The 26182-nt window shown below is 35.6% G+C and overlaps 1 protein-coding gene and 1 pseudogene across 1 annotated transcript in view; both read left to right on the top strand.

The window, feature by feature from the left end:
- The window catches only part of TLL1 (tolloid like 1), a 153570-nt gene that overhangs the window by 69624 nt on the left and 57764 nt on the right, over positions 1–26182 (top strand). Inside the window, exons 4-9 of the mRNA XM_016197761.2 lie at positions 607–759; positions 1263–1380; positions 6762–6940; positions 9970–10075; positions 17399–17523; positions 22822–22937. Coding sequence (XP_016053247.1) covers positions 607–759; positions 1263–1380; positions 6762–6940; positions 9970–10075; positions 17399–17523; positions 22822–22937 — 797 coding nt within the window. The remainder of the gene's footprint in view (positions 1–606; positions 760–1262; positions 1381–6761; positions 6941–9969; positions 10076–17398; positions 17524–22821; positions 22938–26182) is intronic.
- On the top strand, positions 15648–16392 carry LOC107525596 (10 kDa heat shock protein, mitochondrial-like; annotated as a pseudogene).

The following is a 26182-nucleotide window of genomic DNA, read 5'->3' as shown; positions in this document are numbered from 1 at the left end:
GATTCTCCAGAATAGACTGCATTTTATGTCGACCTGTTCACTGTGTGTACTGATTATGCGGAATGGAGCTAGCCCGTTGTCCCAGAAGGCTGAGCCCTCATCTGTCTTAACGTTATTCCATTCACTTTCTCTATAATGTAATATTCATAATTTTCATCTGTACTACTACAGAATATCAATCCTGAAAAAGGGATTAAACAGGAGTAGGAAGAGATTTGAATATCGTAGGACTTCTTTTAAACATTGTGTTTCATTCTGGTGGTGAGTTTCTTAGTGGTCTAGTACAGCAGGATACTTACATAAAATAATTTTTCTGTGACCTACAAAGTTTGCCTGACTTCTACCCACTCTAGGCTGTTGCATAAAAATTCATTAGAATTTGCTCATAGAACATTAAGAAAGAGTATTTTCACATGATACTCTTAAATCTTTTTAATACTCTCTTCAAGTATGTCATATACATGAAGCTTGTCTTTAATGCATTTTGACTTCAGGCACACTTACACAAATATGTAAATAAGACATTTTCACTTTTGTCCTTTAAGACGTAAGTGACTCCCTGCCCAAGGACTTGTGTTTCACGGAATCTTTTAAATGTCACTGCAGGCTTGGAGCAAAACAGCACAGTTAAGGGAAAAGTACCTCTAAAATTCTCAGGGCAAAGTGAGAAAAATCGAGTTCCTAGAGCCGCTACATCAAGAACGGACAGAATATGGCCCGGAGGTGTTATTCCCTACGTTATAGGAGGCAACTTCACTGGTAAGATATCCCCCAAGCGCCTATTGTGATAAAGAAGTAATAATTATCTTACAGATAAAGTGCACATTTTTATAGAATATTAATCTATAAAATATAGTGTTAAATGTAACTTGAGAACTACTCCCCTCCCCTCAGTTGTTAGTTTAGGTTGTCTTGTAACTGAAACATTTCTTTAGCCTTGAGTTCTAAGAGTCTGGTTTTTAACTGAGTTTCAAATGTGTCCATTAAACCTGGAAGCTGGTTTCTCTTCAGCTGACTGGAAGACTGCATGTCCCGCCCCCAGGGCCCTGTGCACACGTATTTGCAGAGAGAGTAAGCTTGAACCTTCTGATTATGAAGTGAGTGTCCCTTCTTAGCAATGGCTCCCTTGTGGAGCTCCAGGCTGCTATGTGGTTGATGATAGTGGCGGTGTCTGAACTGCCCAGCCAGACTCAGGACAGGGGAGTCCCACGCAACACCCCTTTCCGGGCAGACAGTTTATTAATGTCGCGCCATTCTTCCAGGCAGCCAGCGAGCCATGTTCAAGCAGGCCATGAGGCACTGGGAAAAGCACACGTGCGTGACTTTCATTGAAAGAAGTGATGAAGAGAGTTACATTGTGTTCACGTACAGGCCTTGTGGGTGAGTAGAACCAGGGAATGGCTTAAGTAAATTAAGAAGGGGGGAAAAAATCCGAAGGTAGGATTCATTTCCTAATATATGCTTAGTGTTTTGCCCATGAGAAAGTGAATTTTACATAAGAAAATATTCTATTCGAAGTAAATATATTCTTTGATCACAGCCCTTTGTGCATGTATCTCAAGTGCATTCATTCCTCCACTCCCTCAGCTGCATTTCCTTGTGTTCTGATTATAAAGTGGCATTGCCTGTGTCCCACTCACCTGAGTTAGAAACTTCAGGATCATCGTCTAGTGATTCTATTGTGCTTCCTCTAAAACCTATTCAGTATGTTCCCATTGATATTCACTGTGTCTCTTGGTTCCCACTTCTGTGCCACGTCAGTGCCCTGGTGCGTTCATGTCTGTCATCTCACACCTGGTCTATTCCGATTGCTCTTCTGTGTTGCCTTACCAGCGCACTGCCACTAGAATTATCTTCCCAAAGTACCAGCCACGGCAAAATACCGCCCTTTTTGAGATTCGTGTTTCTTCCTATAGTGGTGTTTCCTAGATTTGCTTCTTACAGGATGATAACAAAACTTCCCAAAACAACTATTCTGTAACTTGTGAATATGCTGTATGAAATTTTGATAGCTATTTCTGTAGCAGTGTGCTGATGAACATTGTTAATATTATTAATATTCAACCAATGGAAAGGAATAGAGAATAACAGCGTTCTCTAAACTTACTTTAAAAAAGGAATTTCCACCCGGCCGGCATGACTCAATGGTTGAGCATCGACCCATGAACCTGGAGGTCAGGGTTAGATTCCTGGTCAGGGCACATGCTCGGGTTGCAGGCTCGATCCCCAGCAGGGGATGTGCACTCAGTGACTCTCTCTCACCATTGTTGTTTCTATCTCTCTCTCCCCCTCTCCCTTCTTCTCTCTGAAATCAATAAAAACATATTTATAAAAAAAAAAAGGAACACCCATCTCACCCTTTTAAAAGTGCTCAGTATCCTGGAGCACATTTTGGGAAGTGCTAGCCTGAGAAGAAATCTAAATTCCTTGATATAACATTTAAGGAATGCCATGAACTTACCACAACTTCCGTCTGTAGCTTCTTCTGCCACCACATCTCTCCCCAAATCCCATAATCTAGCCAAGTTACAGTAATAGCCGTTCTTCAAGCAATGCTGTCTGTATACTGTAAAAGGCTTTCTATTGTGAAAGTCCTCAAACTCTCCTTCCCTGTATTTCCAGTTCATTGGAACTTATATTTAAATATTTAAATTCAGCTTGAATTTTTGTTTGCTTGTTTGCTAAGAATACTTGACAGGGTGCTGTCTGCACTGCATCGCATCAAGAGGCACAGGAGCCTGGACCTGCCACTTTAGTGATTACGATGGGTCAGTAGATTCAAGTGGCGACAGCCACATCCTGCCATCGTAAAAGTTCACATCATTGCAAAATAGCAATTTTCTAACGGTGTTCTTTTCTTGTATTCCTCCTACATTGATTTGCTGAAATTCTTCTATAAAGAGGAAATTTTTCTATCACTTATAGCTATTTGAATATACTACCCTCTAGTGTCGTTTATATAGTGAAATAAAAATAAATGCTGCCCAGCTGGCGTGGCTCGGTGGTTGAGCATCACCCTGTGATCCAGGAGATAGAGGTTCAATTCCCTGTCAGGGCACATGCCCGGGATGCGGGCTCGAACCCCAGCAGGGGGCGGGCAGGAGGCAGCTGATCAATGACTCTCATCTTTGATGTTTCTACCTCTCTCTGTCCCTCTCCCTTCCTCTCTCTGAAATCAACAAAGACATATTTAAAAATAAATAAATGAATAAATAAATAAATGCTTAATTTCTTTAGAGGAAATTGTTCCACCCCTAATGACGTATTTTTGGGCGGGGGGGATATATTTTATTAGGTATGGTGGGGGAGGGTTATCATTTGGCTTTGTGCTATCATATTTTCCTAGATCATTTAACTTAACTTAAAAGTGATAGATTTTATTTTGGCCCTGACTGACATTAAGAAAGACGATACATTATTGTTTCCCTATATATTTTTGGATAGTGCCCTAATTTTTTAGTTATGACTTATTCAAGTGATGTTTTCTTCTAAGTTACTCTAATTTTCGCTTGATAAGTTTTGGTTACTTTTGAAATGCCTCCTAGTTCTTTATATCTATTTAACATTTTAAAGGTCCAAATATGCACTGTCCTCCCTTCTGATTGTTTAATAGAAAAGAATATAGCTCAGCTTACACGTTTCTAAGTACATAATGTATTCAGATCAGTACAGCTTTCTTCTTTCCCATCCTTCACTTTTGTAAGACAAATACATCCAAAACATTGATCACTTGTTATTTTATTGCTTAATTTCTGTTTGGAACAAATTCATATTTATACTCATTTTCTTTTGATTCACTTGGCTCTTTTCAGTGCTTCCCATTTCACTTCTTTGATCCGGCTAAACCATTTTTCCCTCTTCGCTATCATTTATTCATGTTTTTGCCTGTGATCTTTCAGTTGCTTGGAATGCCTTCACTTTCACTTGTCGTCGGTGGGTGTCTTTCACCTACTTCATTCTCAGGCATCTCTGCGCTGCCCCGGGGGACTTGGCTCTGCACGGCTACAGCGGTTACTTTCCGCTGCTGGGTCAGGTGTCACCCGTCACCAGCAAGGGCAGGGAGCCTACCTCCAGGTCCCTCGACACCCGGCACACTGCTTTACAGCTAGGAACCAAGAAAATACCGACAATTTACGTATTAGCTAAAGCACATTGTGTGTAACTCAAAAGAAAAGAAGGTAAGAATTTAAAGGGGTTTTGAAGAAAATGCACTGTACAGCCTCAGAACTTTTTACTAAAAGCCTGAACCTTTCAGCCCTCTGCACCATTCCGCCCACCCCAGTCCCTGCCTCTGGCGACCGCCAGCCTGCCCTCTGCGTCCGGTGAGCTGTGCGCCAGGCTATTTTCTAGGGGCTGTAGATACAGCAGTGAGCAGAGCAGTTAAACTGTGGGCCCACGAAGAGCACTTACATTGTAGGCTGGGGAAGCAGAAAGAAACGTGAAACTAAATGAAATATAAAATGTGTTAATAAACCCTAAATTCTAGGACAGAAAGGAGAGCGGAGTGAGATAGAAGGGCATTTGTGTAGAGGCTTGAAAAGCATGAGGAAATGGGACGTACGGATACCTGGGAGAAGAGCTCCTGGCAGGGGGAAGGCCGCACAGCCTGCGTGGAGTGAGTGAGGGGCCAGCAGGAAGAGATGAGATCCCTGTGGTAAGACGTGTGTGAAGAACATGCAGGGTCTTAGGGTTTTCTGTAGGTACTTTAGGCTTTCCTCTAAGGAAAAGGGAGAACTTGCATTAGGTAGCTGAGGCCGTTTATAAATTTATAATAGATATGTCAGGGATCAAACCACCACCGTTTTTCTTCTTTCCCAGGACCACTGTAAAAGTCAGCATGGAATGCGTTCTTGCTTTCCGTATGAACCCCATCTTATTTATTGGAAAGGGCTATGGGTGAAATTATGCTAAAAAAGGTGTTTGACATGAAGTAAATTGACCCCATTTCTTGACTGTCTCCCAGATTTTTGATTTGCAAAGTACTCTCTTCTCTGAATAGAACGAGCAAGAATGGCTCAGGCTCAGGGTGGGTAATTTAGTTACGACATAGTCATCAGGTATTTCAGTTTTGTTGCTATTGCTACATGGTAGCAAATGTTTCAGTTTAAGTCTCTTCAAAATCCATAAATTTTCTGGTTTTTTACATCTAATACTTTACTATTGGGTATATAATAATATAAATAACTACCTTTGTATGGATTACAACTATTTTTAAAAAAACTACCTGGGGGCAAAAGCACAATTTCCTGATTTTTTTCTCTCTACCAGATTCCTCTTTTTTTTCTATCATTGCTTTATTAAGCTTAATTAACTGTTATAATAGATTCATAAATAATAAGTCAAATTAGTTCATCTAACTGGCATGGTGTAGGGTAAAATATTTAGACATTTAAAAGCCCACAGAAACAATTCGAATGACAAATGTTTGTATTTGTGCAACCAAAAGAACTACCAAATGTACTTACTCTGGAAGTTGAAATTAGTGAAATTCCTCTCAATCATTTGGGCAATTAAGTTTTGACAATTTCCCCTTCTAATTTAATAAATTAGAACAAGTGTTTGATGTCTAATGCATCATGATTCCCAACTATTCAACACCAATTATTTACTGCCCTCTATTACTATTTAGAGGGGTGGTCCTAGAGATAAGCTATTTTGATGTAAACCCTAATTATCAAAAGTTTAAATATTATTTTATTTACATATGTAATTGGAGTTGCTATATTATAATACCATTTAAAATTTATTTAAAAATGGATATTCCTGTGTGCCCACCCTTACATGTGTGTGTGCACTCATGCACTCTCACACACATGCATGTGTATACACATAGACACATACACAAAGTGAATGAATGGAGCTTCTGTATATAAAGTAAGAAAATATCACTGAATGTATATAAATATCAATACATCGAGGAAAATTTGGAAAAAGATGCTCTGGATGTTGCACATTCTGAGAATCCAGGAGATTCTTTCAGAAGGTGGAATAGAATGTCATACTTAAACATCAGCTGACCTTTCGACACAATCTTATAAATCTCTTATTTCTACCAGTTGTCAGTTTTTTCTCCACCAGTTGACCATTAACCTTAGATAATTCACCTTTTGAAACTCATTTTCTTCAACTGACTTCTTCTTTTAAATTTTCTTCTTAAAAATGTTCTCATTGCTTTTTAGCCTTTTGGCTAAGATCAAGTGTTAAAAATGTTCCCCCATGAGTAGGAAAAATAATTTCTTTTTTGATTAGTCAACATCTTTCATAAATAAATTTTTAATTCTGTTTTTCTTGAAGAGGAAAAATAAACTTTGTTTTGATATTTAATTCTGAAATAATAGCTTATTGCCAGATAAAAATACTGAACATTAATATAACAACTTAAAAGATTGTGAGAATAAAAAATTATATTAAAAATAAACATGAGTTGATAAGTCTTGAGTTTAACTATATGTATAACAGCACATTAATCAACATTGTATTTTATTTTCTAATTTATCTTCTACTCCTAAAAATGATTTAAGGCATACATCTAATATATAAATTAGTAGTACAAGAGCACTTCAAGTGATTCTTTAGAGACCTTTGTATATAAATTAACCAGGATACTAGAAATTAGCCATATTTATTAATGAAAGACTGTTCTATCTCTGAATGTGTCGGACTTTACATTTCATCAGAATCTTTTACGGAAGGTGCACCACATTGTAATTCATCCAGCATTGCCCGTTCCATCACCATCTCCTCTTTCTGCTTCCCTCTAGATGCTGCTCCTATGTAGGACGGCGGGGTAATGGACCTCAGGCAATCTCTATTGGCAAGAACTGCGATAAATTTGGGATTGTTGTTCACGAATTGGGCCATGTGATAGGCTTTTGGCATGAACACACGCGGCCAGATCGAGATAACCATGTAACCATCATAAGAGAAAACATCCAGCCAGGTGAGAACTGGGTTTAGGGTTGAACGAATACATTTTGATTGTGTTTGTACTATTTATCATTTAACTTCTTAAAAATGTGAACTGAATTTTTTGATATGATAGAATCAACATTTTGCTTAATTAAAAAATACCCATGCTGCTGTTCTATTTTTAGTTTTCTTTTTTCTCAAATGAATGATCTTATGTGTTTTTTTAGGCTCGGTTTTTTTTTCTTAAGATTTAGCTCTTTTATTTCTAAAATTCTATGTTTTCCAAGAATGAGTGTAGGCTATTGATCTATTTATTTACTTATCACATATTTGGTGACAGTTATTTCTTGAGGCACTATGAGATGCTGGAAATGCTGAGATGAAAAATACAAAACTTAGTACACATATACAGATGATTGCAAGTGAGTGAGAAAAATAACAATAATCATGTTGAGAATACCATAGAGGCCAAGTAGGATGTGATAAAGTGTACCTTGAGAGTCAAGGGTTCTGTCAAAAAGAAACTGAAATTTAGAAGTAAAGTAGAAGTGTTCTAAGTGCACAGAAGAATGATGGCATTTCTAAGATGAAAAAACATCATGATCAAAGATGCAAATACAGAAAACGGAATCATTTTTATTTGCCTATTGTCGCTGCATGGTAAATTACACGTGGGAGATTAGTTGGTAATTACCCAGGGAAGTTAGATCATAGGGGATCGTCTGTATGAGGCTAGGGAATGTAGATTTTATACTTAAGCAACTGGAGGATGATTGGAGGATTGGAAGCTGATCAAGTTCAGATTTAAAAAAAGAAAAATAATTATTTTAAGGATCATTAACTGAGAATGGGAAAATGGGGGTGAAATCAGGGAAACTCATTAAAAACTTAAATAAGAAGTTTATGAGATGACTAAGTCCTCAGTTAAGGTAGCACAGGTCAAGAGAAAAAAAGAGGGAATAATCTTTCACAAATATTTTAAGAGAAACATGATCATGTGAGGGGACATCTTCAAGGTTTTATTTTTAGGCAGCAGGATGAATGGTGGCACCGTGAAATGAAGTAAGAAATATGATTCATTGACTTGGAAGCATGGATCAGATTGACGAATGTCAGAGGGAGGGAGGAGGATGGATGGGTGGAGGGGAGAGATTAACCAAAGAATTTACATGCATATAAGCACAACCCAAGGACACGGACAGTGGTGGGGAGAGGGACTGGGGAGGGGGATGGGTGGGGTGGAACGGGTCATTGGGGAGAAAAAGGGACATCTGTAAGATTTTGAACAAAAATTTTTAAAAATTAAATAAAAAAGAAATATGGATAAGGCAACATTTTTGAGAGGGAGAAAGACAAATAATGATTTCGTTTAGCATATCTCTGAGTTTGAGAAACCTTTGGGTGATACAAGCTGAGATGTTTCGTAGACAAAGGGAAGGTGAATCTAAACTAGGATATATCTAGGATAGAAATTTGACAGTGAATTTGACTGTGTAGGGAAATGCTGGAGGGAGAAGAAAATGATTGAGGATAGAGAATGGCGAACACCAATATTTAAAGCAACATTTTTTGTACACGTGAAACCTAGATGATCCTATTAACTGTCACCCCAATAAAGTAAAATAAATAAATGAATAAAAGAAAGAAAGACAAAAGGAAAGAAAGAAAGAGAGAAAGAATAAAGTAATATTTTGTGGGAAATCCTCCATAAGACTAAGAAGGTTTGGCCTGAAGGGCAGAAAATGAATGAATGTGATGCCTCAGAGAAGAGATCATTTCGAGAACGATGAAGTACTCTGTAATCAAAGAGAAATAAAGAAAATGTATGCTCCCAAAACAGAGGACTGATGCCTGAGCCAGCCATCAAGGTCATTTTATACTTTATATGATTAGGAGAGAAATAAAGAGGAAATAATATTTCTGAAAATTATTTCAATTGCTAATTAACTCAGAAGTTATTTGTTAACCATAGTTATTAAGTTTCCTCTATTATGTAGACCAAACTTATAAGGAAATAACTTTCAAGAATGGTGTTTACTCTTAAAATCGGACTCTAGTTCAACATAAATATGTAGCTGAAACAAGCAAGAAATTTATAAATAGCATATAAATATATAATACTTTACACAGTGCTAAGCAAATTATGGATATTCATACTTCTGTTGACTCTACACTGAGGCCAAGAGAAAACACAATTTATTGCATGAGATTTCCTGAGTATTCGGAATTACGATAGCAGTGCAATTCTAGTATGTAAGAAGTCACATTGGAGATTAATCTTCAACAAATTTATGACTTGCTTTGACTCAGAAACTTAAAATCAAGTGTTTTTCAAGGGCAGTGTCTAATAAGTGCAGACTTTAGCTTTGAATTTATATGCAAAGTTAGTGACTATGAAAGGGGCAAAACTGGTACAAAGATTGGATTCCTTTATCCATTTTAGGATCTGCCTTCAAGGAGGCTTGTTCTTCTGAAGCATCTTCTTAATCAAAATGCTCTCCGATTAGAGCTTAGAGTGGGCTAATCAAAGAGATTCTTGTTTAAATTTTGAATGAAATTTGTTGCTGTTGTTTTACCTTTAGTGACAAAATCACATAGCTAAAGTCTGCCATGTTGAATGTACTGACAAATATTGTTTTTATATTTCTCTCAGTGTTTCATAGAAAGAATATAAAGCAAATAGGAAGATAATTTTTGTCTTGGCAACTATAGTCATAAGAAAAAGGTGGAAAACTCATAAAGTAAAATGTAACTTTTTATAATCATTTCCACAGCACTAAAAAAACAACAACCATGTAATATTTTAAAGAAACAAATATGAGAACGTAAAAGATATACATAGAAAACAGACCCAAAGTATGCTTTTGGTAATCCACTCTTTTGTCAAAATTAGCTTATTAGTGAAATTCAGTATTACACTTTCAATGTGATATTAACACAGTGGCACTGGATGGATACTTTTGCGCAACGTGGATGTTAATATATAATTACAGTGTGCATGAAAATCAGCCATTTAGTAAAGAGAAGGCTTCTGAAATGTTATTTGTGCCTGCTTCTTAGGTCAAGAGTACAATTTTCTGAAGATGGAGCCTGGAGAAGTGAACTCACTGGGAGAAAGATACGATTTTGACAGTATCATGCACTATGCCAGGAACACCTTCTCAAGGTTGGAGTCTCAGGTTATACCTTTTGACTTTTAATTCCAAATACTTATTGTTTCTGGAATTGAATTTAGGTTTCGATAGAAATAAGCCAATAAGTTTGGCCTGAAGTTACTCTTAAAGAGTTATAAAACTTTATTTCTAGGTCAGTGCTTGAAATTGAATTTTTTCATAGAAACATGCAACAAATGGAGATTTGAGTCCCAGTTCAGCAAGGGGCACACCTAAAATGCTGCTGAAGTATATTCATTAGAACTAAACTGAGTTTTAATTCTTTGAAACACATGAGGTACTAGAGTAGAGAAAAATATTTTTTCTATCCTTGAAAGATGATGAATCTATACCAAATTTTAAAATATATATTTTTCTCCTTTTTCTGTATTCCTCTTACATGCTTAAATTGTTGCTTTTTTAAATAATAAACAATTCTGCTCCTGCTGCCTGCAGGCCATTGCCCGAGCACAACCCCCCCCCCCCCCACCCAACTTGGTTGTTGCACGCTAACCAGCCTTGACCTCTTATTTTGTCTAATTATTTTTAAATTATCCTATTCAGTTTTCCTAATAAATTTGTATTTCTATAGCAAAAGTAGCCATATCTACCTGTCAAAAGAATTGATCCAGTTAACAATATTTTATTTTGATCTATAAAGACAATATTTATTAATTCATACATAGATTTAAACCACTGAATTTCAGGAGATGAAATATTTGGCAAAGTTCTCAGTACCACCTCCCAAGTATTTGAATTCTCTCTCTCACTCTGGTAAAAAACACACAACATAATATTTACCATCTTAACCATTTTTATGTGTATAATTCAGTACATTCACATTGTTGTGAAACAGATCTCCAGAACTTTTTCATCTTGCACAACTGAAACCCAATGCCCATTAAACAACAACTCCTCACTCCCCTCTCCCCATACCTCCTGGTAACCATTATTCCATTTTCTGTTTCTATGAATTGGACTACTTTAGACACCTCATTAAGTGAAATCATACAGCATTTGTCCTTTTATAACTGGCTATTTCACTTAGTACAATGTCCTTAAGGCCTATCCATGCAGTAGCATGGGAAGGATTTTCTTCCTTTTTAAGGCTGAATAATGTTTCATTGTATGTATATACCACTTTTTATTTATCTTTTTTTTCTTTTCTTTTTGAAGTCCTGTGAGAGTGCATATGTATTTTAGGACTGTATTTTTCTATTTCTGCAATAAGTGCCATTGGAATTTTGGTTGGGATTGTCTTGAATCTGTAGATCATTTTGAGTAGTGTGGACATCTTAACAAATTATCATCCTGTCCATAAACATGGGATGTCTTTCGATTATTTGTGTCTTCTTTAATTTCTTTCAGCAATGTTTTATAGTTTTTAGTATAAAACTCCTTGGTTAGGCTTATTCCTAAGTATTTCATTCTTTCTGATGTTATTTTAAATGTAATTTTTTCTTAATTTCCTTTTCAGATTTACTGTTACTAAATAGAAATTCAACTGATTTTTGCATGTTGATTTTGAATCCTGAAATTTTGCTTGCATTGTTTATCAGGTCCGACATTTTTTTTGTGGGCTCTGTAGGGTTTTCTACATATAAAATCAGATCAGTAAACAGAGATGATTTTACTTCTTTGTGGTTTGGATCCCTTTCCCTTCTTTTTCTTGCCTAATTTCTCTGGCTAGGACTTCCAATACTGTGTTGAATAGAAGTGATGAGAGCAAGCAGCCTTGTCTTATTCCTGATCTTAACCGAAAAGCTTTGCATTTTTCACCATGAAATATGATGTTAGCTGTAGGTTTCATATATGGTCTCTATGATGATGAGGTAGTTTCCTTCTGTTCCTAGTTTGCTGAATGGTTTTATCATGAAAGCGTGTTGAATTTTGTCAAATGCTATTTCTGCATCAATTAGATGAACATGTGTTTTTTGTCGTTCATTCTATTACTGTAAGTATTTGAAGTTTTATAGTTTCTTCTATTCTGGACCCACAGAGTCTATAAAAGTTTTAGTTGTTTTCGTGAATATAACCCATCAGCAGATTTAGGTAGTTACGGGAAGAATAGGGCTGGATATAAGGGGCCTTTCTATGCGTGCATACTTTGTAATGTATATTTTTGCTTTGCAGGGACTGCCCATTTCTCATTAGCAAAAGAATTATAAAATTTTATGAAGTTTCTTTAAAAGCATAGCTAATTTACTCTTGTAATGTAGATAAAACAAATGAAGATTGGTAATTGAAGCCCTCAATGATCAGTCTCTAGGCTATTGATATTGTCTTACTGAGAGTGTTCAGGAAGAGTCTGCATTGCTTAATGGCCTAGATGTCAAGGGAGAGAATTGTTAACTTCCTGACCACAAAGAAAGAACAAAAGGATGTGTGACTGACCCCCCCAAATGAAAGGGACAGAATGAGTCAAAGTTCATCATTCTATTCTCTGAGTCTGAATACATTTTCAAATAATTTAAGATGTCCTTGTACTTTTAAAATGGAATCTCCTTTGAAAACAGGAAAAAAAACTTTTCAAAGACTACAAATCTGTTTTTAAAAACAGAAAATAGTATTTTATTAGTACTGAATACCGCAAAAAATGTAACATTTCGTTAATTTGGACTGACTTAGTTAATAATGTGTTGATTTATGTAGCATAGTTGAATAATGGCTTTTCAATGCTGTCCTGTGCCTCAACTCTTCCTTCAAATGCACTGGCCTAGTTGAGTTGCATCCTGTTAAGTATGTATAAGCTCTCACAATTGATGGTCAATTACCAAAAATGATTAGTGTCCCCTCCCTACCTTCATCTTAATATTTACACATGGAGGTTTTAGATACTTAGATTTGGTTTTAGTTGTGACTTCTCCTCTTTCATTTCTGATTTTATTTGGGTCCTCTCTCTTTTTTTCTTGATGGGTCTGGTTAAAAGTTTGTCTATCTTGTTTATATTTTTAAAGAACCAGCTCTTGGTTTTATTAACCTTTTGTATTGCGCTTTTTTTTTTTTTTTTTTAAATATATCTTTATTGATTTCAGAGAGAAAGGAAGAGGGAGGGAGAGAGATAGAAACATCAGTGATGAGAGAGTCATTGATTGGCTGCAGCCCACAACCTGAGCATGTGCCCTGACCGGGAATCGAACCCCGATCTCCTGGATCCTAGGTCGACACTCAGCTGTTGAGCCATGCCCTACTGGGCTGTATTGCTTTTTCTTACACTCTATTTTGTTTAATTCTGCTCTAATCTTTATTATTTCCTTTCTTATACTCACTTTCAGGCTTTGTTTGTTGTTCTTTTTCTAGTGTATTTAAGTGTAAAATTAGATTGTTTATTTGGAATTTTTTTTATTTCTTGAGGTAGGCCTGTAATGCTGTGAATTTCCCTCTTAGGGCTGCTTTAGCTGTGTCCCATAAATTTGGGGTTGTTGTGTTCTCATTTTCATCTATTTCAAGGTATCTTTTGATTTTTCCCCCTTGTTCTGATTGGTAACCCATTCATTGTTTAGTAACATGTTATTTATCTTATACGTCCTTCTATATTTTTAAGATTTTTCTTGTGACTGATTTCTAATTTTATACTTTTATGATCAGAGAAGATGCTTGACATGATATCAGTCTTCTAAAATTTATTGAGACTTGTTCTGTGTCCTAACATGTGTTCTATCCTAGAAAATGTTTTTTTGTGTGCTTGAAAAGAATGTACATTCTGCTGCTTTGGGGTCGAATGCTCTGAAGATATTGATCAAATCCATCTGGTCCAGTGTGTCATTTAAGGCTGCTGTTTCCTTGTTAATTTTCTGTCTGGAAGATCTATCCATTGATTTAAATGGGGTATTAAAATCCCCTACTATGACTATTACTGTCAATCTCTCCCTTTATGTCCATCAAGATTTGCTTTACATATTTAAGTGCTCTTACGTGGAGTGCATAAATATTTACAAGGGTTGTATCCTCTTGTTGGATTGCCCCCTTTATCATTATGTAGTGTTCTTCCTTCTTTGTCTCTTACTATAACCTTGGTTTTAAAGCCTGTTTTGCCAGCTTTTTTTCCTTTCCATTTGCATGAAATATCTTTTTCCATCCCTTTACCTTTAGCCTGTATGTATCTTTCATTATGAAGTGGGTGTCTTGTAGAGAGCATATATATGGGTCTTGTTTGCTTATCCATTCAGCTACCCTATGTCTTTTGATTGGAGCATTTAAGCCTTTTACATTTAAAGTGATTATTTATAGGTATGTATTTATTGCCATTTTATTCTTTTAACTATCCCTGTTTCTCCTCCTCCTTCTTTTACTTCTTTAAGAAGGCCCTTTAACATTTGTTGGAATACTGATTTGGTGGTAACAATCTCCTTTAGCTTTTTATTACCTGAGAAGTTCTTTATTTTTCCTTCAATTTTAAATGATAGCCTTGCTGGGTAAAATAGTTTTGGCCATAGGTCCCTGCTTTTCATCACTTTGAATATTTCATACAAATCCCTTCTGGCCTGAAATGTTTCTGTTGAGAAATGAGCTGACAGTCTATGGGAGCTCCCTTGTAGATAACTGTCTTTCTCTTGCTGCTTTTAAGATTCTCTCTCTGTCTTTAACCTTTGCCATTTTAAAACGATGTGTCTTGGTGTGGGCTTCTTTGGGTTCATCTTGTTTGGGACTCTCTGTGCTTCCTGGACTTGTGTGTCTTTTTCCTTCACCAGGTTAGGGAAGTTTTCAGATATTATCTCTTCAAATACAGTCTCTATCCTTTGCTCTCTCTCTTCTCCTTCTGTGACCCCTATGATTTGGATGTTGTTATGTTAATGTTGTCCCTAAGATCCCTTAAACTATCCTCATTTTTTTAAATTCTTTTTTTTTTTTTTTCCTGCTCTGATTGGGTGTGTTTTTTCTACCTTGTCTTGCAAATTGTATATTTGATCCTCTCCTTCATCCCACTACTGTTTATTCCTTTCCAGTGTATTCTTCATTTCAGATACTGTATTCTTAATGTCTGACTAGTCTTTTTTTATGGTTTCTATATTCTTTTTCATGCTATTGAGAATTACTATAACCATTACTTTGAACTTATATATAATAAATTGCTTGCCTTCATTTCATTTAGATCTTTTTCTGGAGATTTCTTCTGTTCTTTCATTTGAGGCCTGTTTCTTTGTCTCCCCATTTTGGCTGCTTCTTTGTGTTTGTTTCTATGTATTAGATAGATCCTCTATGACTCCCAGTCTGTGTGGGGTTGCCTTATGTAGTAGGTGTCCTGTAGGGTCCGATGGTGCAGTCTCCTCGATCACTTGAGTTGGATGCTCCAGGAATGACCCTTGTGCATGTTATGTGGGTCCTCCTGTAGTAACTGTATCTTGATTGCTATTGGCCTGTTCATGCATGGAATGGAACCTCAGCCTGATGACCTTGAGGCTCAACCCTGACCATGGAGTGGGAGCTGCTATGCAGGTGTTGACCATATGAAGCAGAATTTGCTTCAGCAGGGTCTGGTGCCTGCCTAGATCTCCCTTTGGTTATGCCACTTGTAAAGCTTATTGGATTTTATTCTGTTGCTCTCTGAAGCTGGCCACTGGGTGTGTTGGTTATGGGGCTCTTGCGATGGACTCTGGTGTAGCCCAAAGTCAGACATTGCCTGTGGCTGGCCCTAAGCAACCTATTTGGAGCATTCTCAATGTGGCTGCTTCTGTAAATCCTTGGTAATAAGAATTCTCTTCAGCTAGTATTTAATTGGTTATTCAGGACAATTTTTCTATAATTTAGTTGTAATCCCAGTTTGGTCTTGGGAGGAGGTGAGTGTAGTTTTTCCCTGTCCTGCCACCATCTTGTGAAAATGTTGTTCTTTTAACCTGAAGATTAAATGTAATTTATTTATTTAAAAATATTTTTGCAATTGTATCTTTTTAATTTAAAATACTTTTGCAATGCTTCGCTGCTGATCTGCTTTCCCCTGCTGGGCCATTGTAGGCAGGCTAGGCATTTAGAAAATTTCTTCCCCTGTTTAACCAAGTATTAGTAGAAAGGAGTGCTATGGAAACTATAATCAAAGGAGGCATTATGCCTCCAGAAAAATCTCAAGGAAAAGTATTGCAAACAACAGTATAGCTGTTGGATCGGGCTCCAAAGAAATGGGTGGAAAGATTCAACCAGTTAGCAAGAAAGTTGGAGATAAAGTTCTTCCAGAATATGGAGGCACCAAAGTCGTTCTAGATGACAAGGATTATTTCATATTTAGAGATGGTGACATTCTTGGAAAATATGTAGACTGAAATAAATCACTATTGAGATGGCATCATGTGAAGCTGCCCGTTCCACTGACATTCTGAAATCTTTCATCATGTAAATAATTTTCATGTCTCTTTTATAATAAATTAATGATATCCAAACTAAAAGTAAAATAAAAATACTTTTATGGAAAGTTTCTCTTTTTTGAAAATCCTTAAATACACACTCTATTCTTCTTGCCACTTAGAATGCTCTCCCAGTCCATTTAACCTTCTTTAGAGCCATAAATATTGGTATTTATTGCAAAATTAGACTGTATTTTTAGTGCACTATATTCAGAATTTTTAGTTATGCATATTAAAAAAAATAGTGAGTTTCTATTACAAACTTGGGTACAAACAACTCAGTACCTGTATCTTATCATTGATATTAAGGCATTGTTTAGTTATTTGATTATTAATTTTACCATGAAAATTGTATACTACATTTATGTGTATGTATGTGTGTATATCATTAATCTATTTTGCTTTAAACTCTCCTATCTAAAATTTGACACTCTGTTTTTCTTTGTTCTTTAATATATATTGTAATACTTGGAAGAAGTATTCTTTGAAGAATACTAAGATTAAATTAGTAGTTTAACTTAAAAAACCATGAACTGATATACACATTTGCATGTGTATTTTGATTCACTTTTACAACTTTAGTAACTTCAAAAATATTTATTGTAGGTTGTCCTTAAGAAAATATATCTCTATGAGGAAGAATTGTTTTACAACTTGGTAATCTAAGGGGTTCTTAGATCTGCTTGAGAGACCAAAACAAAAGCCATGTGTATTTTGTGTGGGACTACTTAGAATTCTAGATTTCGAAAATCATATAATACACATTTCTAAGGAAAAAGTGAATGTCATCACTGACTTTATGCTAGGCATATTTAGCACACATTTATTTCTACTTTGATGAAAGTGTTTTGAAAGTCTGACACACTGTTTAAAGTCCAACACTGATGTACTTCCCCTTTGATTGACTTGAGTTTAAAAAATCACAAAACCCTAATACTTGTAAAGGATTATATATGTCTTAATTGGGTGACTTATGTGTGGCTTGCTTCTGATTTTTTTCAGGGGGATGTTTCTGGACACTATTCTCCCTTCTCGTGATGATAATGGCATACGTCCCGCAATCGGTCAGCGAACACGTTTAAGCAAAGGAGATATTGCACAGGCAAGAAAGCTGTATAGATGTCCAGGTATTGCACCATACAAACACAGAAGCATAATTGTGCCAGAGTGTGCTCTTCCAGATGAGTAAGCCATGATTTACTCAACTGTTTACATGTATCTTTCCATGCTGGCAAGTGACGTATTCAGTTCAAAGTCAGTAATCAGAAAATGAAATAGAAGAGAACTCTGGAACACCCACTGATATAATTAAAAACAAATTGCTAGAAATCAAATTTGAAGCACAAGGATAGTATGTTTAATTTCTTTTAATTTAAGGAGTAAAAGAGCAAAAAGCATGTTTGTCTGGTAGTTGTTATTAAATAGTTGCATGACTTCATAGTCAAATGCTTAGTTTCCTTGCCAATATAAAAAGAATATCCTTTATTTCAACTTCTGAATTAAGTCCTAAATGATCTTTTCTTGCATATACCATCATTAATGGTATATGAATTAAAATTTTACTTTACTTTTCCCAATTTTTTGGTCCATGTATTTATGTAAAATACACATGTATGTGTGGTATTTATTTTTTTTAATCTAAATTTTCACAGGAAAGGTGAATTTATAAACAGATGGCTCCACTATGACAAAAGACATGGGTGATTCTTGGCTAATTTCTGGCAGTATTGGATGAACTATGTTTTTTAAATTTCAAAACAGAAAATTTGGGGAAAAATTATGTGATTAATAGCAACTAAATAAATGGACAGTTCCCATATAAAATCATGTTATAAAACTGCATGTTGATTGTCTCTCTGAATATATACGTATGTACATTATTCTTTAAAAGCACATTAGAGATGCATTTACACACTGAACTGTAGGAAAGTCAGTCAGTAGGAATCAGAAAGTTATCACAGGTATGGCACTAATTTAATTTTCAACCTATGGCTTTTGAGCATTTTAGCTAGTAACAGGAAAATAATTAGTAAGCATAGTATTCACTTGAGACTTAAATCATGTAAGCAGATAAATGGGCTGTTTCCTTACTTGAAATATAATAATATGTACATTCTTATATAATATGGCAAAACCACATTCATGCAGGCACCATCATTAATGAGAAAGATATCTTGTGTTTCTAAAGCAGTATAAAGAGCAAGTGGCTGTACTGCAGTTTATAAATTGCATGGAGTAAGGGAGAGCTAAAAGATATAAGTATATATATTTTTAAAAGATACATTAACTTTTAGTTCCCAAAGTCTTTGAGAATGTCTTAGAATTCATTTTTTTGTTGTTTTTATTTATTTATTTGATTTAAGTATAGTTGGTGCTCAATCTTATATTGGTTATATTAGTTTCAGGTGTACAATATAGTGATTCGACATTTTTATACCTTACAGTGTGATCACCCCACTAACTCTAGTAATCATCTGTCCTTCATGTTCACCAGTCAACACCCTCTCTTTCTCTCTTTTTCTGACTCTCCCTCTTTCTGTTCTTTCTCTGTCGCTCTCAGCTGCTGTACCCTCCCCCCCCCCCAGACTGTTAGTTCTGAGCCCTTTTTATGGCTATGTATTTAAGATTCTTCATTTCCTCACAATGGAGCTCTAATGATATTCTTAAAAATGTACTTGCCATTGGCAAAATATAGTTCAGCTATACTGATGCGGTAGGTTTCACAGTAACTCCAAGAGCGTCAGTGGAATAGTGATAGGATGACTTATCTAAGAATCACCTAAGAAAGTAAGAACTTATAAAACAACATCTGGTTGTGTCTTGGTTTTACTACAGAGAGGAGGGGTTATAAAACTGCATATTTCTTTGGAGTTTGTCTTGCTGTTTTGTTAGAAATTGCTGGTGAATAAGAGCTATAAGTCAGTAAGAGCTATTTGGCAACATTTAACTCCAACTTTTTTACTCTGTATCAGTTTATACTCAAAGCTCTATTACAATTTTTGCATTTTATAGAGCTGTTCCTTAGAGTTTAATCTTGAAAGGAGTGCCCACCTGGTTCACACATAAATATTCGAGGCTGTGGCTTTTATAGTCTATGATAAGTGGGGTCCTGAGTCCAAAAGGGAAAGTTTCTAATAGGCTGGTCACAGTAGGTAGGCTGCAAATACTGTTGCTCCTTCTTTACTAATAAAAAAAAAATGTGTTTTTATCTCTCAGAAGATGAACAGCATTAAAAATGCATATATTTTTAATTCCCGTAGAGGAGTGGGAACCTTTTTTCTGCCAAGGGCCATTTGGATATTTATAACATCATTCTCGAGCCATACAAAATTATCTACTTAAAATTAGCCTGCTATATTAGGTCAGACATTTAATTAACTCACCCCTAATGTGATGGCTGGACCTGCTTCTCTTTGGTGAGGCCTTGGCAGGGCCAGGCCAAATGATTTTGAGGGCCTTATACTGCCCGAGGCCCAGACGTTCCCCATCCCTGCCTTAAAACAATATAAACTGTTATTTGTGTGGGACTTCTTAACTTATAAATAATTTGAAATCCATTATTATATTTGCCTATTTATATATGTCAAAAATTTAAGTTAGATTTATATCTGGAACCTCAATTACTTGTTCTACAGCCAGTGCATACTTGTCATGAAAAAGCTCCAGACAGGAATGTAGTGGTGTTTTTAAGGGGACACAAGGAAGATGTTTCTTTTAGCTTAGAATTGGTTTCATTGCCATTGCTCGCTCTTCCTTTGAGAAGCAGGCGGGAAAAGCCTCCGTGCATTGCTATGTGAAGAAAGATTGCGATCCCCTACAGCCTTGGCACTCTCCTGGTGGAAGGCATAGTCGCCCACTGCCAGACCACACAGGCCCAGGAAAGGGAAAGGAAGGGAAAGGAAGGGCCCTGGGGCGGAATAGGTTTCTGGACACCACTGCCCGAAGGCCAATCCCGTGTCCTTCTGGCATATTCCAAGCCTGTCTAGAGTTAAGGCATTTTAATGGACACCAGCTAATGCTACTTGCCTATCATTAGTTCTAACAGTTTTCATGTGCATGTGCGGCATCTTTACGCTTTTATACGTATAAGATCATGTCATCTGCATAGAGAGATAGAAGTTTAACTTCTGAATTATATTTTGTTTTAGAGTATTTTCAATTAGGACAGTGATAATCATTTCCTTTGTATATTTCTTAAAGCCTTTTTTCCCCTGAATATGACTGTGTTTGTAATTCAAAGACACATTCTAACAATTAAGACCCCGGTCTTCCTATCTTTGGAAAAGGTATGTAAGAAGAAGACTTAAGGAATCATGATGTTGGACCCCTACAAAGCTACTTTATGAAGTTCATATCAACAAGATAGTTGCTTTACAGAGGAGAAAACTGAGGTTGAAGCTTGGGAGACTTACTTGTTTGACATAATGAGTAATGCCATGACAGTTTCTCATCCACACACCTTGCAAAGTAAATGAACAGACAATGCCTTTTAGCTCAGTACTGCCATGTTTTCCTAGCTCATTTATCTTTCATTCTTTTAATAATAAAGTTTGCTTTTTATATCTGAACACTAATCTACAAATGGCTGGGGAAATTGATGAAAATCTTCTGTAGTAGGAATTAGGTAGCCTGGGACAACCACACTTACAGAGGAAAATGGACAAATAATTACCACAAATTGATTATTGTTGTGGGTACTTCTTGCATTATAAGCAGGTGCTATATCTTTATTAAATTTTTGAATTATATGCTATATTTATTTTTCATTTATAGAATCTTTTATTTTTATAATATCATTACTGTTACATTTGTGGATTAAATAGATTCCTTTTTTTAGTTCCACTTTAGGAAATACAATACCAGCATTCTATGTGGCTTAGTGGAGTTTTCAGTCATTACAGTATTTATTTTTAAACTGCTGTGAATTATAGCTCTTTTTGTTGGAACACACTCAACTCCAAAATGACTGTCTAGCATCTAACCTGACTTTAGTAAGAAGCGCATTGTTTGCATTAATAAATCTTAACAAATTTTAATTTTCCTAAGGGTTCTTGTAATGTTATATTTATTAAGTGCCCTTAACAATTCATGAAAAGTGCTGAATTATGTATTTTTTACCATGAGCATTTTGTTTTGTTCTAAGGTTCCTTTTATCAGAATAAACATTGCTTACTCTTACTTTAAATTTATTTTGTTGTGCAAACATAATATCTGGATTTCTAAATAAATATTTATATTGTATCAGACTGTTCTTACAGCTCTATTTTGTGTTTTCAAAGTCATCATGGTTCCTCATTTAAGATACGCAGAAGCATTTATAACTTACTGAGGATTTGATGAGACGAGAGTTCACTTGCTGGCTCTATAATATGGGGATATCTCAGCTTTTAGTTCAGTCTTCTTTAGAGGGAAGGAACTATTCTTTCAAATTGTTGCTGAGTAGAAGTTTAGAGACGACTGGCTGCAGCAGAGGAATTATTTTAGAATTAAAGATACTTAAAGCATCCTAAGTTCATGTAGCTCATTCCATGTCTTACAAAACAACAGGAAAACCTGTTATAGAATGATTCTGATCACTAGCCTTGGCCGAGCCAATGAACTAATTGCACTCTGCTTTTGCCTTTGTTGAAATGGCCCTAGAGATATCAATCACACAGATCCAAAGGCTGTGGAGCTGATAATTTGCTATTGCAGATGACTGATAATTACTTCCAAGAAATTAGGCAGGCTTAGTAAGAGAAAAATGTAATTGCTTTTCCAGCAATTTGTACTTATGATCAACAGAAAAGAGAGAGTAAATAAACATCTACATCCTGTTGGAAAATTTGAGTTTTCCATGATGTTTTTTATCTTTTCATTTGGGGGGACTTATTTTGAGAAAAATTTTCATTGTGATTACATTTTAGTACCACTCTTATTGATTATTTGTTATTATTTAAGTTTTTTTCAACTTTCATATGGAATTTACTAGTGAATTTGCCTCAATTTACATCGACTATGTTGATGAAATGTTTCATGTTGTCCCAGAGCCACATCAACAAGGTAGCAACTGACCTGAATCAAAATATGGGTCATGTACAAGTTGGCTAAGGTCTCCTTGGGAATGAATGGCAGACTTTCTAAGAGGAAGAACTTTATGCAGGCCAGATTATTTACCTCCTAATCTTGTTATATGGTTAACCCTAGTTATCCCATTAAGTACAGTGAAATTCTGGTAAGAGAGATATAAAAAGAAATTCCTTAGAAAGGGAAAGTCTTTTATAAAATACAAATACATACTCTTGTCTAACACCAAAAGACTCAAGGTTTTAATTATGATGCCTATACTTTCCATAAAAATTAAAGAATGATCTTATCTTTTTAAGTAAATATAAATGTCACCTTTTAAAAAAATCAAATGTATGTATCTTTTATTTTTCTTTCAGCATGTGGAGAAACCCTACAAGAGTCCAACGGCAACCTTTCCTCTCCAGGATTTCCAAATGGCTACCCTTCTTACACACACTGCATCTGGAGAGTTTCGGTGACCCCAGGGGAGAAGGTAGTGTAAAACATCAAGAGTGCTCTTTCACTCTTATATAAACACAAAGGGTCATTTTTCAACTATAATTTGCTTTATTTTTTTTATCCTCATTTGACTCATCAAATAAAAGACTATATAGTTCAGAAAATTTATAATGGATTTTAGAAGATTAAATATTCTATTTTACAAAAATATACAGAATGGCCAATGTAAAAGTGAAAGGCTTATTTGATAATTTTGTTATCAAATTATGCTCATTAAGAAGGAATAAAACATGGAATAAAATGTCACCAAATTTATCTTCCGGAAGATAATCACATGAGTTATTATCTAAAAACATCCTGGCACCCTTGTTACAAATATCACTTTTTTATAAGACTGTGTTTGCTGGAATTAGAGGACTATGTTTTTAATATATTGGGAAATTTAATAAGTAGGTTAAAAGTCAAAGCATGAAAAAATCTCACTTTTAAAGTACATATGTTAGAGACAAAACTGTAGAAGGATATATACCAAGACAATGCTTATTACTCCCTGTTGGATTTATATGTAGGTTTCATTTCTTCTTCCTTTTATTTTCTACAATAAGCATATCTTATTTTATGCAGGAAAAATATTATTTATTATTTATTTATTATTTATTTATTTTGGTTAATCCTCATTAGAGGATATTTTTGACATTGATTTTTAGAGAGAGAGGGAGGGAGGGAGGGAGGGAGGGAGGGAGGGAGGGAGGGAGGGAGGGAGGGAGGGAGGGAGGGAGAGGGAGAGGAACATTGATGTGAGAGAGACACATCAATTGGTTGCCTCCCATATGCACCCAACTGGGCCAGTAGGTCAAACCTTGACTGGGAATCAAGCCCACAGCCCTTTGGTGTGAGGGGCAACACTCTGACCACTTAGCCACACCAGCCAGGGTGGAAAAATACCATTTGAAAAATAAGATTATTGTTGCACAACAATATGAATGTACTTAATGCCACAGAACTATACACTTAAAATAGTTAAAATGGTAAGTTTTATGTTATGTATAGTTTACCACAATAAAAATTAAAAAAAAAAGAGAGCTTGTCAGTGCATGTGTATGTCTTTGTAGGACTGAGCCTGCCAAGGTAAGGACAAATTTCTGTTCAATTTGAGGCTGTTTTTGATGTTGCACAGTACATGCTGGTAACAGTCCAGGATGTGCAGCTGAGAATGTAGCTGTGTTGATCTGATAAAAGCATACAATATTGATTCTTCCATCTCTGAGAACTGATTGATCTTTTAACGAGGGTAGACTTATATATTGAAGAGAGCTAACATTTTTTCTTTTCATATGTAACCCATTTGAAAGTTATCATTTGACTACTTTCATTTTGCAAAAAATGTCTTGTTAACCACTCATCTATCTAATGGTTTACACATATGGGGTCCATTTACAATATAGTGTTTATATTGCCAAGGCACTGCTTAAATCTAGCAATTACTGTATAGATAAATTGTTGATTCTATTAAAATGTGTCTTCTGGTGTGTGAAAGAAATTTTTGCTATCAAGAATCTTATGCACTTATATCAAGGACAAGGCCTAGTGATATCATAGGCAAGCTCTGAGAAATAATTGAAGAAAGCAGAATACAACTTGTCGCTGATTTTCAGACATAAGAGAGCTCAGATCTTGGAGTTCGTGCAGTTAATTCAAAGAAGCATGGATAGCACTGACTGAAAAAGGAAGGAGAACATTTTTAGCAGCATTGCAGAGTATCATCTATAGAAGTTGAAGTTGATTAGATATCAAGTTGGAGTGGGATTAAGGAAAGGGGGGTAGAACATATATGCATAGCCCATGCATACAGACAAAACTGTGGTGAAGGCAGGGGAGAGGTGGGCAAAGGGGGTGAAAGTGGGGACATCTGTAATAGTGTCAGCAATAATAAAATATGCATACTAAATAGAACCAAATATAATAATAAATTAATTCATACCAAAGGGGATTTTTGTAAACTGTTTGCAGCAGAGAATATAATCACTGATTGAAACCTCTACTAATTATGTAATGAATATATATGACTTCAGAAGTAATAAAACCTATTATTTTTTTATAAAGATCCTGTGAGTAGTTGGTAATAACAAATCAAAATTTCAAACTTCAGATGTTATCATTTACATTTAAGCAGAAAAATAATTTTCACAGCATAATTCAACTCATTTTTCACCTGTCATAATTAATCCCTGATGGAATTGAGGATTTACCTGAGTCATATAATCAGTCTATTGCAAGGCAGGGCCTTGAACCAAGGCCATGAGCTGTTTTGTCCATTCTTTATATTTTAAAGTAAGAATACTTTACTTTGATTCGTTGATTTAATTCTGCTGAGATCAGCTTGATACGATGACCTCCATTTTACAGTGAGAAAATTCATTCAAACTCAAATTTTAAGTAAACTAACAAACTGAGAAGCTAGAACTTTAACCCAGGCTTTCTAACTCCCAATCACAAACGGCTTCTAGTTGTAGGAAAGGAGGCAGTTTTTCCCCTTTAGCATGATACAGTTCAGAGCTGAACAAAACTTTAATGATCAATTATCCCAGGAGTTGGCACAATTTTCTGGAAAGGATATATAGTAAATATTGTTAGCTTCACAGGCTATGCAGTCTGTTTTGAATACTCAATTCTACTATTGTTTAGTCCTAGACAATATGTAAAGGCACATTTCCAACAAAACTTTCTTGACAAAAACTGGCTGCAGGCTGGATTTGGCCCAGCGGGTATAGTTTACTGATCCCTGTCCTCCTGCTCCTAGACTTATTTCTGAGAAGGAAACTGTAGTTTCCCTGCAAGTTTATAAGACTTTTCTAAGCTGCTTCTGACAGGAGCCCAGAAATCTATTTAATTCACTGCTTTTGATCCTAATCTCTCTTTCTAAAGAACCACTTAATAATATCAGTATAATCGACAGCATTTATAACATCTTCCCCACCCTCAGCACTATAAGGTATAAATGTTCTGGCTGATCTTCTGTGGTGCTCACGGAATTAGTTTAGCTAGTCAATAACGTCTTCATTGTGCTGACAAAAGTTCATTGGTTATATCTTTCTCTGAGACTTGCAGACATCCAGCCCCTAGACTGATGATCTGTCTTTCTTCAATATTCTTCACTCTCTCTGCATCATTGTAAAACAAAGTCTTTAATAAGCAAACTCCACCACAAATGTATCAATTTAACTTCACAGAAAAGCAAATAAGACTCTTGACTGATAATAGGAAATCTTAGAAATGTTC

The sequence above is a fragment of the Miniopterus natalensis genome, chromosome 4 (assembly GCF_054644295.1).
Source record: "Miniopterus natalensis isolate mMinNat1 chromosome 4, mMinNat1.hap1, whole genome shotgun sequence".
Classification (NCBI taxonomy): Eukaryota; Metazoa; Chordata; class Mammalia; order Chiroptera; family Miniopteridae; genus Miniopterus; species Miniopterus natalensis.
This window is presented reverse-complemented; position numbering and strand designations above follow the sequence as displayed.